At 35.6% G+C, this 12,989-nt stretch overlaps 1 protein-coding gene across 1 annotated transcript in view; it reads right to left on the bottom strand.

Annotated features, from left to right (window-relative positions):
- LOC108975168 (acetylcholine receptor subunit alpha-like 1) overlaps positions 1 to 12,722 on the bottom strand; it is an 87,539-nt gene extending 74,817 nt beyond the window's left edge. The window contains exon 1 of the mRNA XM_018943493.1: positions 12,516 to 12,722. Coding sequence (XP_018799038.1) covers positions 12,516 to 12,707 — 192 coding nt within the window. The 5' untranslated portion in view covers positions 12,708 to 12,722. The remainder of the gene's footprint in view (positions 1 to 12,515) is intronic.
- Positions 12,723 to 12,989: the final 267 nt, after the last annotated feature.

Genomic DNA, 12,989 nt, shown 5'->3' with positions numbered 1-12,989 from the left:
GCTGTAGCAGTTTCCGAGATATGTACAAAAAACTTAGTAGGAGGCGGGGCCACGCCCGCTTTTCCAAAAAATTACGGCCAAATATGCCCCACCCTAATGTGATCCTTTTTGCCAAATTTCACTTTAATATCTTTATTTATGGCTTAGTTATGACACTTTATAGGTTTTCGGTTTTCGCCATTTTGTGGGCGTGTCGTGTGGGTGATTTTGCCCATCTTCAAACTTAACCTTCTAATGGAGTCAAGAAATACGAGTACCAAGTTTCATCATGATATCTCAATTTTTACTCAAGTTACAGCTTGCGCGGACGGACGGACAGACGGACAGACGGACGGACGGACAGACAGACATCTGGATTTCAACTCTACTCGTCACCCTGATCATTTTGGTTATATAACCCTATATCTGACCCTTTTAGTTTTAGGACTTACAAACAACCGTTATGTCAACAAAACTATAATACTCTCTTTAGCAACTTTGTTGCGAGAGTATAAAAAAAGCTTTTATTCATAATATTAAAATTCTTAATTTCATCTTCAAAACCTATGTGGTCTCCCACAAAGTAGTCCCACTGGTCCAAATACACTTTTGCCAACGTTGTTTGCTGAATATTTAGAAGTCACACGGAGCTAGATCAAGTGAGTACGGTTGTCACGATATTGGTTGAACATTTGGCGAAACCCCCAATAAGAATCAATGCAATATGCTCGGTGTCCGGAATGTAATAGGGGCAGCTCTCAAGGCTATTCCGGAGAATTCCTTCCGTGACAAACCCTGTATCGTGGTGAGTTGATTTTGATGGACGCGCTGAACGTGGCGAAACGTTAATGTGTTTTCGAAGAATGGCTAGCGAACTGCCGAGGAATTGTGAATGAACCAAAATGGAATTAAAATTGATAATACCTTGTTTGATCCTACTTATAACCGTTTTGACCGTGCCTTATGATATTCGCCTTATTGGTTTCGGCGTGAAAGCATAGCATAAAAATTTATAATCACATTTATAATATTTGTATAATTATATATAGTATATATTTGAGGATCAACCCATATTCATATAATAAACTCTTCAATATAGTGTATTTTTTATTTACGAATAAAGGGGAAAACATTTTTGTCGATATAAAAATCCAAAGGAATGTACTTAAGGCTTACTCTGTTCATAAAAATAAGTTTCTTTGGCAAAAATTTATGGCTGCTTTCTTAATGTATGGTTACAGGCCGAGCTGTCCAGTTAAAAGAGTTGGCCGCTTAATAGTTTGTACTTAGTAAACATCAGCAATATGCATGATTAATGAAGATGTCCGCTTAATAGATATTTTACTGTATTTACTATCCTATCTTCTAAGTTGTTTCGAACTGTACACAGCGTGCTATATTTTATTTAAATCAGTTCAGTAGTTTAGGAGTCCATTGCGGACAAACAACGTGACACATACTTTTTATATATATAGATATATATACTATTTGCCAGGACCTAAGAATAAATTCTAATATAAATATCACATCGACATATACAAAAAAGGAGATCACATTTCACTTCCTTTTGAAGACTTCATTCAGTTGATTTATTAAGAACAGTATTGAAATGGAAACACCACATTAAAGTTAAAAAGTCGGGTATAAGAGTCTTAGAAATATTTAGATTCAAACGGAATTAAGCGTATATGAATTCTGAGGTATAAAAGTCGCGTAAAAGATTACTGGGTTAAAAACTTATTTGCCACAATTTAGCTCTTTGCCTTTTTTAACACAGTCCAGTGCAGTGTAAAACTACCATCCTGTATACAGCCTATAGTTTTGGTATTATACAAGATTAAAGATCACAACAAACAAAAATATATTGCATAAATATTCACATATTGTGTTTAAATTATTACTATAACCCTACAATCGTTTGTTTATTGAAACTGTTTAGATATTTATTTGATTATTTCACCTCTTTAAAATGATTCACTGCAAGCGTTTAATATATGTAACTCACAAGTATATTTAAATGGCTAAGAAATTGACTTTTTCATGACTAACTCGCAATGCATTATCGAATATTCAGCCTTGGGCCTGCTGACTCTTGAAAAGGTCGTTGAATTACAGCCCACGCATGCACATAACAAAAGCCACACAATGATATAGTATATATTCACACAAATTAGTTATATATACATATATATTTATTTATTTATATTTGTTTCTTTGTTACTTATTTCCGTTACAAGCATGAAGGTATTGTATTAATGACCGCAATCTGTGCAATGCAGATAATTTCTTTTATTTATGCATTTTTCCAAGAGCGCTTTCAGCGACTTCTTGTAGTTGTGAGAGATTCATTGATTTGTTGTTGCCTATCACACACACACAGGCACAAACGGACGGACCGAAGTGAAGACATACATACATTCAGGGAATTCGTTTGATATAAATTTGTGAGTGAACGATGGCATTAATTTAGCGATATGGCATCGCCATAACAAACGGTTAAAGTGCATTTTCAAGTTGTAATTTGCATTTCTCATTTAAATTGTTGTCGTTATAAATTAGCAGCATGGGTAAAACAAGTGTAAGATATAATAAAATGCGTGTGAAGGTTTGTGTAAACCGAAATTGGTAAAAGGTTACATATACGCCAGGTGGCACAGCTACATAATACAAGTTTTTATTCACAAAAAGTCACTTAGAGGGATGTATGGCGTTTTAGCATATTTGACTGGCCATTAAATCCCATACTTCTCAGTCAGCACAATGCCACATTTGCATCATAAAAAATAGCAAATACGATTTGGAAGTATATGGTACATAATCTATTATACTTAATATTTGCAAAAAAGTTCTCGCTGAGCAAATATCCATCGGATAAGCTACCTGACATCAATCGTAAATGCTAAAGTAGCGGAATTCATATGCAAATGAACAAGGAAATTTAACTAAAACTGAGTAGAGTTGTATAAGTTCAAGCTGCTTGTTGGAGTGGTCCGAAAGAAGTTACCTGAGCAGTGTTATTGAACTAGATGAAATAAAAATAATAGTTATAAAACGAAATAATAGTAAATCAGTAAAACTTAAGCTCTGAATTATAACAAAGCTAGCTTATAGATTACGCTAACGTTATTATATTATCTTAACCAAATTATAACTGGTCCTTAACTAGTCGCTTTTCTACTCTACAACACATTTTACACTCTTATTTGCTTACACAGTCATAGAAAACTGTAAAAACTCGGTCTAATATTAAATCTATATGCAAATCGCCTGTCGTTTGTCCAAGTTAGTTGCCTCTATTTGGCATAAAAACGTATAAATCTGCATAAAAGCTCGCCCGCTTACATAAATAACATTTCATTTGCATACAATCGAACGTTTTATATGCTCTCAACTACAGATTCACAAAGCACTTGGCATACATACAGGCGGTATGTAAAGTTTTTCGGTCACTGTGGATGATTTTTCAGCCATCGAGTACCCCTTTTTTACTTCTATTTTACTGTGAAGTAGGCGCAATTGCTCCTATAATCTTAGGATATTTTTTATGCGACTTTCAAACAGAAAAAATTTATGTTTTTTCTATTATCTGGAACTAGCCGAGTACAAAGTAGAAGTTTTACTCATAAGCACCAGGAAAGTAGAGGAATGAATAGAGCTCACACGCAGCTGAAATATCTGGGGTTAATATTGGATTCCAAATTAAAATTTAAGAAACAACTGGCGTATTCTTCAGAAAAACAAGCAAAAAATTTATAATGTTCTATCGAAAATGATGATCAATAGAGGCTGTGTGCATCCCAGCCGGCTTTTCTTATTAGCGAAAGCAATGAGTTCGGTAATTTTGTATGCAGCATCAGTATGAATACGGGCAATGGGTATAAACAAATAACTGCAGTGCATAAGCTTTCCGCCCTTCGAGTAATGAGTGCTTTCCGGACTATATCAACCGATGCTGCTAAAGTATGCCGCCCCTTGTGGCAGGAGCAGTGAAATTCCTCATCCAAAAGGCACTGGACCCACCGGCTTATACCGGACCCTGAGGATGTGACTGATAAGTGGAAAGCTGTTAGCGAAGCGTCAGCATTCATAAAGACAAAACTTAAACTTTTTTAACCCATTAAGCGTTCGTCAGTCTGCATAATAGAGTAGAATTAAATATGTTCTGTACTTCTCCCGAAGTAATACTTAGCCGGTGGTTCCGTGGGAGAGTCTAGAATTGGGAGTATTTTAGCTTTAGCGAACTCCGGCTTTAATATAAGAAATATAATGAGTTTGATAGTCTACGATAGTCTTTCCAGCATTTCGCCTACTGGCCTATGCAGCTCTGCGGTTCATTATCAGCATTGTGTTTTGAAGTTTGCACGGAATCCATGAGAGATTCTTAGTTGGCCCATCAATAGATAGTAGAACCCTCACGCACATACATTGTGCTTAACTTTCACAAGGGCCATCAATTATGGCAATGAAAATCTCAGGCACTTCTTCAATTAGGTTTCTAGAAATATATTTTATTGTGTACAATAAAGTGAATAATAAGATGATATATGTGACCTGGTCTACGAAAAGGGAGCTAACGTGCGAAAACTAGTTTTCTGGGAAACCGCTGTTAAAAATAAACAACTCGTTTCGTCAGTTTCTCGTTATCTCATTAATTGTTCTCCTTTCCAGAGGCTTCAAGGACGTCCAGTAAGTGTTGTTTTTGGTCGGAATATTATTATAGTTCATCGTGTAAGTAGCTAGTGTGGAACATTTAAAAAAGTAACACTGAAGAAGTGACTTTTACTCTAATACCGCGCAGCTGTTGTCTTGTTTTCATTCGTCTCTCTTTCCGGATGTTCTGTTAACACATTTGTGTAAGTGTTTCTGTTGATTATCATCTTCGAATTTCAATTGAAATGAAACATGAGTGTTGATGAGGATGATGAAAACAATGAAGAGAGCGATTATGATGAAGACGAAGTATGTGTATCTTAACAAAACTATTTTATTCAATTTTCTACTTACAGGGCACACTCAGTTCGCGTCTGATCGTTACTTCGACATTTTCAAAAGTAAGTATGCTGTCAGTAACATTGACGCGTATGCAGATTTACTGCAGTGTATCCAGGCATCATCAACTGGGGGTTATAATAAAGCTGTATCGCCTGAAGAAGTCGTCTGGTATGAATGGGACAGCTATTTTAAACCACTGTACAAGTCACTTGTTGGAATAATGCAATTCCATAATTTCATAATCTCTATAGATTGTGTAAAAACAAAGAAATTCGCTGACAGTGAAGAAGTGCAGTCCTTTAAGCTTCTGTTAAAACCTATCGATCCTGAAATTTTATCTTTGGAACGTCAGTGGTACATCTATCACAATCTTCGCAGCTTAGATTCGGATATATCTAAAGTAAATATTGTGGCTCCATTGCCGAAAGATTTGCCATCGAAGAAACGGAAGGCAAAAACTAGTGAAGATGTTCTCAAACCAGACGAGGAACCAGGTACATCTTCCGCAGGATCAACACGTAAAAAGATCTCAAGGAAAACGACAACAAAGAAAAATACATAAACTACTCRGCATTATTATTTTTGGCCCATAATACGTTTTTCTAGTGTATAATCATGTCTTTATAGCTTATAATTCAACGCATTTTGTTCATTACAAAAAAATTATATTTTTTCGTATTTTTATTCTTCTTTCTCTATATTTTTAGGGAACTTTCAAACAAGTTATGACTTTTTGGATTCTATCACGTGAAAAAGCATTTCGTCTTCCATCCGAATCAACTCAAAAGTAAAAATTGATTTTTTGACACCTAAGCCCCCTTTCCGTAGACCAGGTCACATATTATAACATAAAACGCTTAAACGATGCAGCCTCAGAAAAAAACAATAAATCAAGAGTTTGTTATTTGTTTTGAACGATTAGAGGTCTGTCAATGTACTGTTGTTGTATTGATATGAATTTACCTATGGTCGCTTTGATGCCTCAGAGAATTACAACTTTTTTAAACGTTTATAAGTATTATAATTTATCGCATGATATTTTAAAAAAATATAAAAATATCTATCATTTAACTGCATAGTGCTTAAATAACCAAATTAAATTAAAAATTAATGAAATACAAACATCATCATATTATAAACATAATGCTATAAAAACATAGCGTGAATTTTTTTTTTTTTTAATTTTTCAACAAAATTTTTAAAGAATCAAATTTTTACAAAATACGTAATGCAGCAAGGCAAACAGCATAAAACGAAAACAAATAACAAAACAAAACAAAAGAGAACAAAAAGAATAAACAACAAAGCTCGCTTTGATGTTAAGGAACTCCGTGAGTGACATTTCTGCTGCCAGCGTTGCTTTCAGAGAATGTGCCTTTGTGCATTTCCATACCGATTTTTTCACTCGGCAACGCAAAGTAGCTACGCAGTCAATTGTACACGCAAGCACGCCGCCAGCTGCTGCTTGCATGCACAGCTTATGGGCATGGCATGGTGTTGCATAGCACAGCATGGAGAGGCGTGGCATGATATAGTATGGCATAGAGGGACGTGGCATAGTACAGCGTGGTGTGGCACAAGCGCTTTGGAGGTGTTTATTGCTGTTTGCTGGTGGCAGTGCTAAATCAAAGCAAAGTCACAAGCACGCCTGCAGATCTACCAACGAGCCTATGTGCTTGGCTAGCGTTGTTTGTGTGCTCTGCTTTGGTGCTGTGTGCACACACACACCGGCACTGCTCGCAGCCTAACTGTATATCACACAAATATAAGTTAGTGAATATAACTGTAGGTGAGTTTGCACGTGTGTTCATGCCTAAATGTGTGTGTGTAGGTTTGTGTGTATGTATAAGTGACAGCTTTGCGTTTGAGCGGCTTATCTGTTTGCTGGTAAGCAACTGTGAGTGCTTTGCACACGCTTGTCTACTTGGCAGACTGAAAAGGAAATGGCCAATTAAAATTTTAAATTAAAAGGAAACTTCAACTACACGTGAAGGCGGTAAATGCCATTTGTGGTCATAAATTTTCACCAGCCAGTCGGCTGGATTTTACTATTATTCCTGTTATTGCTGCTATTATTGCATCAACACTCGTTGTTATTGCTGCTGTTGTTTGTTGTGTTGTGGCATTTTTACTCCGTCCGCTGTGTGTGTGTGTGTTTGCCTATTTGCGCCTTCTGCCTGTCGTCATCAGTGTCTTGCCACTTTTTGTCTTATTTAAGTGCAATATAAATGTAGATGTAGTGATTGCCATAAAAGTGATATATTCGTGCATTCATGTGTGTGTGTGTGTGTGTGTGTGGCCTGTATCAGTTTTATAGCGCTTGCATGGCAAGGCGGAAATAAGCAAAGTGTGAAAGTCGTAAACCACAAAGATACGAACGAAGCAGGATATATGGTTATTTTGGCAAGCGAACAAGCCAAAATAAAAACTGCAAACCCACACACACACACACACACACACACACACACACATGTATATGCATGCAGTACAGTTAGCCAAATACTTGTTTGGTATGTGCATGTGGCCAGCGCCAGGTGACGCCATTTAATTGCAGTTTCGTTGTGTGTTTAAAAGTTAACGTTATAAATCGGTATTTGTGTCACTTGTGCGCTTTGCTTGTGTTGGCTTCTTAATCAAGATTGCTTTCTTTCTTTCTCAGCACCCGGCGACTAAACTGCTTTATTATGTAATTTTCGTGCAAGCCCTGGACTCGATTGAAGGTGGTAATCTGTTGTAATTTTTCTTTTTGCTTCTATCTTACGCCTTCGCGTGCATTAATGGCCATTTTTAGGTGAGCTTTCTGCCTTTGTTTCAGTGAAAGTGGCAACGAAGGGATTTGCCGATTGTCTAAAGCACATTTAATTTATTAGAAAAAATGCGCTAAAGGTTTTCTTGATCGCAATCTTTTGTTGCTGCGCTTTGGGAGCCATTAGGTCGAAGAGAACGTTGCGGACGGGGCGTAAGTTTCTGACGAAGGAATGAGAGAGATGGAGCGGTTGTTTGTCTAAAACACGTTGTTGCGACTTATTGTAATTGTTATAATGTTGCATTTAAATGCATGAGACAGTGAACTAAAAGGTTTTATGAATCTTCGATGAGCAGAAACTCCTGACGCTGAGATCGCAAGCTGTGTTTCCAGTTGAAGTCTATCTGTCTTTTTCGGGAGCTTCACCGTAGCAGATCAAACCTTTGTAAAGCCCATTTTAAATATATATTGTAATACACATATACAAAGTAAATTTTAGTAACAAGTGAGAAGTCTTTGGCCTACCAAAGTTAAAAAAGTTTGTTTTGGCAAAATTTGTTTTTAATAAAGAAAGTTCCCTTCAAGGATGATACACTGATTATAAAGACCCTCCAACTGATATTCCCATTTATACTTTGCTTCGAAATATGCTTCAGTTTAGGCGAACACCTTTTCATTCGACGAATATTTCTCTTTTCACACTTTTGATATAAGAGAATAGGAAATAGATGCTGGAGGCCAGACCTTGAGAATACGGAGTATGTGGCAGCACTTGGATTTTTGTCATCCTCTTCACTTCCATTTTGTCATCGTTTTCATTTTCATTTGACTTGGTGCATTTTCTTGGTGAAACTGCACTTTCTGTTTCTACAAAATGTCTGCGATTTCATCCATCAAGCGGTCTAATAACGTTATGTAATATTCGCTGTTAATAGACCTTAATTTTCCAAGGTAGTCAGTCAAAACTGTTGTATGCGCGACCCAAAATACAGACGCCTTGTCAACCCTTTGGTGCGGATTCATCGTGTGCAGTGCACTCGGATGACTATCGATTGAACTTCGAAGTGAAATGATGGCGCCATGTTTCATTTATTGTCATATATTGATGTCAAAACTTAGGTTTATTATGCTTGAACTTCCCCAAACACTGCTCCGAATCATTAACTCTTTGTTGTTTTTGGTCAAAAGTGAGTTCGCATGGCACTCACTTTGCACAGAGCATTCTTTTATACAAATATTCCTGAATGATATGATGTAGATATTCAGTTTATATTACTAAAGTACCTGTTATCTCTAACAACTTCACTTTATGGTCATCCAAAGTGGTTTTGTGGACTTTTTTGATGTTTTCGTTGGTATCAATCTGTTTTTGGCGTCTACTGCGCTCACCGTTTTTGGTGCTCATTTCACCATGTCTAAACATAACATTCCAATCTTTGAATATTGATTGGGGCAGTATCCAGAAGCTCATCATCAAGTCAAGTTTTCCGTTTCACTGAATTTATGCCATTCAAAAAGCATTACTTTATCAATCGTAAAATTCCTTTTTATCCATTTTTTTCACAATAATGAAGTTGCTCTGCTCAAAATGATATAATTTTCAGGATAGGGCTAACTAAAAATCATATGTATTTAATTCTAATAGTAATTCTAGCTATTTATGTGCCGATCCATCAATTGACCTGTTTTTAAGCAAAAGATAAAGTCCGCATTATTTGTTAGATACCTATTCTAACTCTTACTCAATATAAAATATAGACAGGCATCCGGAAACATACTCATCAACATAAAAGTTATTTAAAGATGGATATTTATGAAAGGACCTTACCAACGAGCAACGATGTTAAAAAAATAAGTCACCTGAAAACACTTCTGAGATTGCGGAAAAACGAAAAACTCTCTATCATTGTTTTAAACTATTAACCTTAATATTTATTTAGGACTAAGTAGTGGTTTTCCGATTTCATATTTTGAATTTCAGCTCGAAACGGATAAGGTCTTAGATTAGATTAGATTAGACCCTCAGTTTTCGGGATACCGACATAAACTTTCTTTCTACCAAAAGTCTGCTCATTTGTCCGAACCAACGACATTCGACCAGTGCAGCTGCCATACAAACTGAACGTTGAAAGCACAATCTTGAATGGAAAATTTTGTTTGGCGAGACATCGCCACTGAGTTTAGAAAGAATTATTACTCAGTGCAACGTTATAATATCTGAAGAAACTATTTATATCGGACTAAAATAGCATAAGGAACTGACCGATCAAACTCAAGTACTTGTATAGAAAAGTTTTTTATTTGATAAGATGTTTTCACAAAATATAGCACGAATTATTCTCCAATGGCAGCCATACAACCTACGAAGAAAGGTTTATATTTATTTATAGACTTTTCGAACAAACTCAAGTCTCTTTATGGAAAACTTTTTTATTTGGCGTGGTATTTTCAAGCACTTTGGTATAGATTATTATCTAAAGCAGCGCTAAAAGCTTCGAAAATTTGTTCAGATCGGACTACAATAACATGCAAGTATAGCTTTTATAAAAAGCGCCCGATCAAAATCAGATTCGTTGATGGAATACTGTATCTGCGAAGCTTCTTAACGGGGTTTTTATTAATTTTTTTTTAATTTTTAATACAAAATTTTTATGAAAATTTCCCTATATTAAAGTTTTATATACTTTGTCTTAAATCCATATATACGACTATACTGTATGTATGCAATCACAGCCTATAGACTATTGTATGTATGTATATATATGAATCGCAAAACATACTCACACATGTATGCAAGCAAAATCGAATTTAGTTGAAATATTTCACATACGAGCTGCAGCAAAATCAATCAGAAGAAAAATGAAACGAACAGGAGAATTGGAAATTTTGAATCAATCGAGTAGAAGCAGACAAACAGCCGACACACTAATCGCTTAGCGCCATTTTGAACGCACTCAACAACCATTTCCAACAACGCTAGACAAAATCAAACGAGGAATTGAGCTGACAGCAAAATACATACTCACACACATTTATATACACACATAGACATGCAGTTGGTAGAAGCTTTGCAACAAAAAAACAACTACAGAAATATTGCAAAGGAAAATTGGAATTTTGTAGCGGCAACAAGAAAGTAGTGCAGGGCACAGCAGCTGGTCAGTTGAAGCCTGAGTTGAGCAATCAATTGCGAAGGCGGCAAAAGTCAATCGACGATAGAGTCGTGAGGAAAATGTTGGTAATTCAACGATTGCTGTTGAAAGATGCAATAATGGTTGAACAGAAATTATTGCTTGGCTGGGAACCTTATCCACTCTTGCTGCAGTAAAGGCAAGGCAGGAGATGATCTAAATCGCATTCTTCACACTAATCGGATTGCACTTGAACACATATACATTACACATGCATATACGTGCATGCGACAGTGTGGAAATTCACCGAACTGAGACCGAGTGCATTCGAGGAACCTCACTGTGTGAGTATTCAATCAGCTGTGACACTAATAGTACGCACATACATACATTTCATTTATCATAGTGGGCCATACAATATTCATAGACACACATTATCTAGTTGCTACAGTGTAAGTTGATTTATATAATTGTTTATTGCTAGTGGCTAAGCTTAATCGCTTTGAAAATCCAATTGGGCATATGCAAGATTTCTCATAATTTCATCAAGATCTAATATCGAAAGCATACAAAATACGGCTTACGCAAGCACTGAAGCCGTGCGACCTTCTCAAGCGACATTGCTTCGCTCTATAGGCACTTGAAAACATCCGTGAAGATCCGACGTTTTATTTTACGATGAGGCCCACTTATGTCTCAGTGGGTATATAATATAAGCAAGCAAAATTTACGCATTTGAAGAAGAAGTAATCTGAAGAATTTCAGGAGCTGTCATTTTATCAAAAAAAAAATAAAAATAAAAAAAATAAAATAAAAATAAAAATAACGGTGGAATCATTGGTCTAATAATATAATTTTTTGTACTGGTGAACTCCATCAGAAGCACAGATTGGTTCAGAGGGGAGGGTCTCTTGATGGCTTAGGTACATCATCAGACAGGCACTCTATCTATTTGAGTTTTTACCTACCAGAGTGTTGGAGTTACTGTTGTTAATTTTGTAGCTCGATTCCATATAAAAATGTTTTCAAAGGAATCTTACTTCTATACCGACTTTGCATTGTTCTTAATTTGTGTATTAAAACATTAGTAGAGCAGAATCTTCTTAGTTAGTCACAGTTATCACAATAATATGCAGAGGTAATTCTCAAGAATCATGTAAAGTGTGACTTTTATAAATAATCCCATCGTTGATAATATATTTCGGCACCTAAAATGGAAAGAACGTATTATCGAAATATTCGAAATTAAAATTTTCAGCTTCCGCTGTCAGATATAACCAATATATGTATAATCTATATATAACCATTTCATAATCAAAATTCCAATTCTGTTTTAATATGAGGAATTACTTATGAAAAGTGAAGTTACTTTATTTTACATTTCAGGTGACGTTATACATATTATTTGGGTGTAAAAATGATGGTATTTTTAATTACTAATTTTATAAACTCGTCTTCATTTTTCGCCGAGAAATGTGAGTTGCGACCAATACTAAATTGTATGTTTCTTCAATCCTGACATCATAAAGGGTTTTGATATACTATAAATACACATTTCTTTGTGGGAATTCGTACTAAAATTAGTAATATATAGAACTCGCTATCGCTATCACATACATAAATATAAGTAAACATAGAAAATAGTAAAAAAGAATGATTATACTTACCACATCTATCAACTGCGATAGCCGTAGACCCATTTTGACCGTTAAACGATCGGAATTATTGCCCACTGGCCTGATTAAACGATTGTAATTGCTTAAAAGATCGTCGTATAAACGTTTTGCATCTGGGTTGGCCAGGCCGCCGGTGGCAAAATGTAACGCTATGAACACAGCTGTGAATAGCACGCTCCCCATCTTAGGCCAGGTCCACCCCTGTGTGAACGAAAAATGTGAAATTGAAAAGTGGAAAAATATTATTTATTGGTTTTATCAAGTTAAGAGGTATTATATTAGCACGAAATTGTTTGTGGTTAAAAATATATATAAAATACTCTATTTAAAAGTCGTTTTGGTCACTTATGTAACAAATTAATCAAGCTGATACAATGCTTTGAAGAGATAGAAAATAAAATCAAAGTTTTATTTGCAGATTTTTTTGTAATTTTTTGTTGAACTTTTAACCTTAACGCTAAGAAA

This window comes from Bactrocera latifrons, unplaced genomic scaffold, assembly GCF_001853355.1.
Source record: "Bactrocera latifrons isolate USDA-ARS-PBARC rearing strain unplaced genomic scaffold, ASM185335v1 scaffold_62, whole genome shotgun sequence".
NCBI classification, from domain to species: domain Eukaryota; kingdom Metazoa; phylum Arthropoda; class Insecta; order Diptera; family Tephritidae; genus Bactrocera; species Bactrocera latifrons.
The sequence above is the reverse complement of the archived record's forward strand: the minus strand, read 5'-3'. Positions and strand labels throughout refer to the sequence as shown.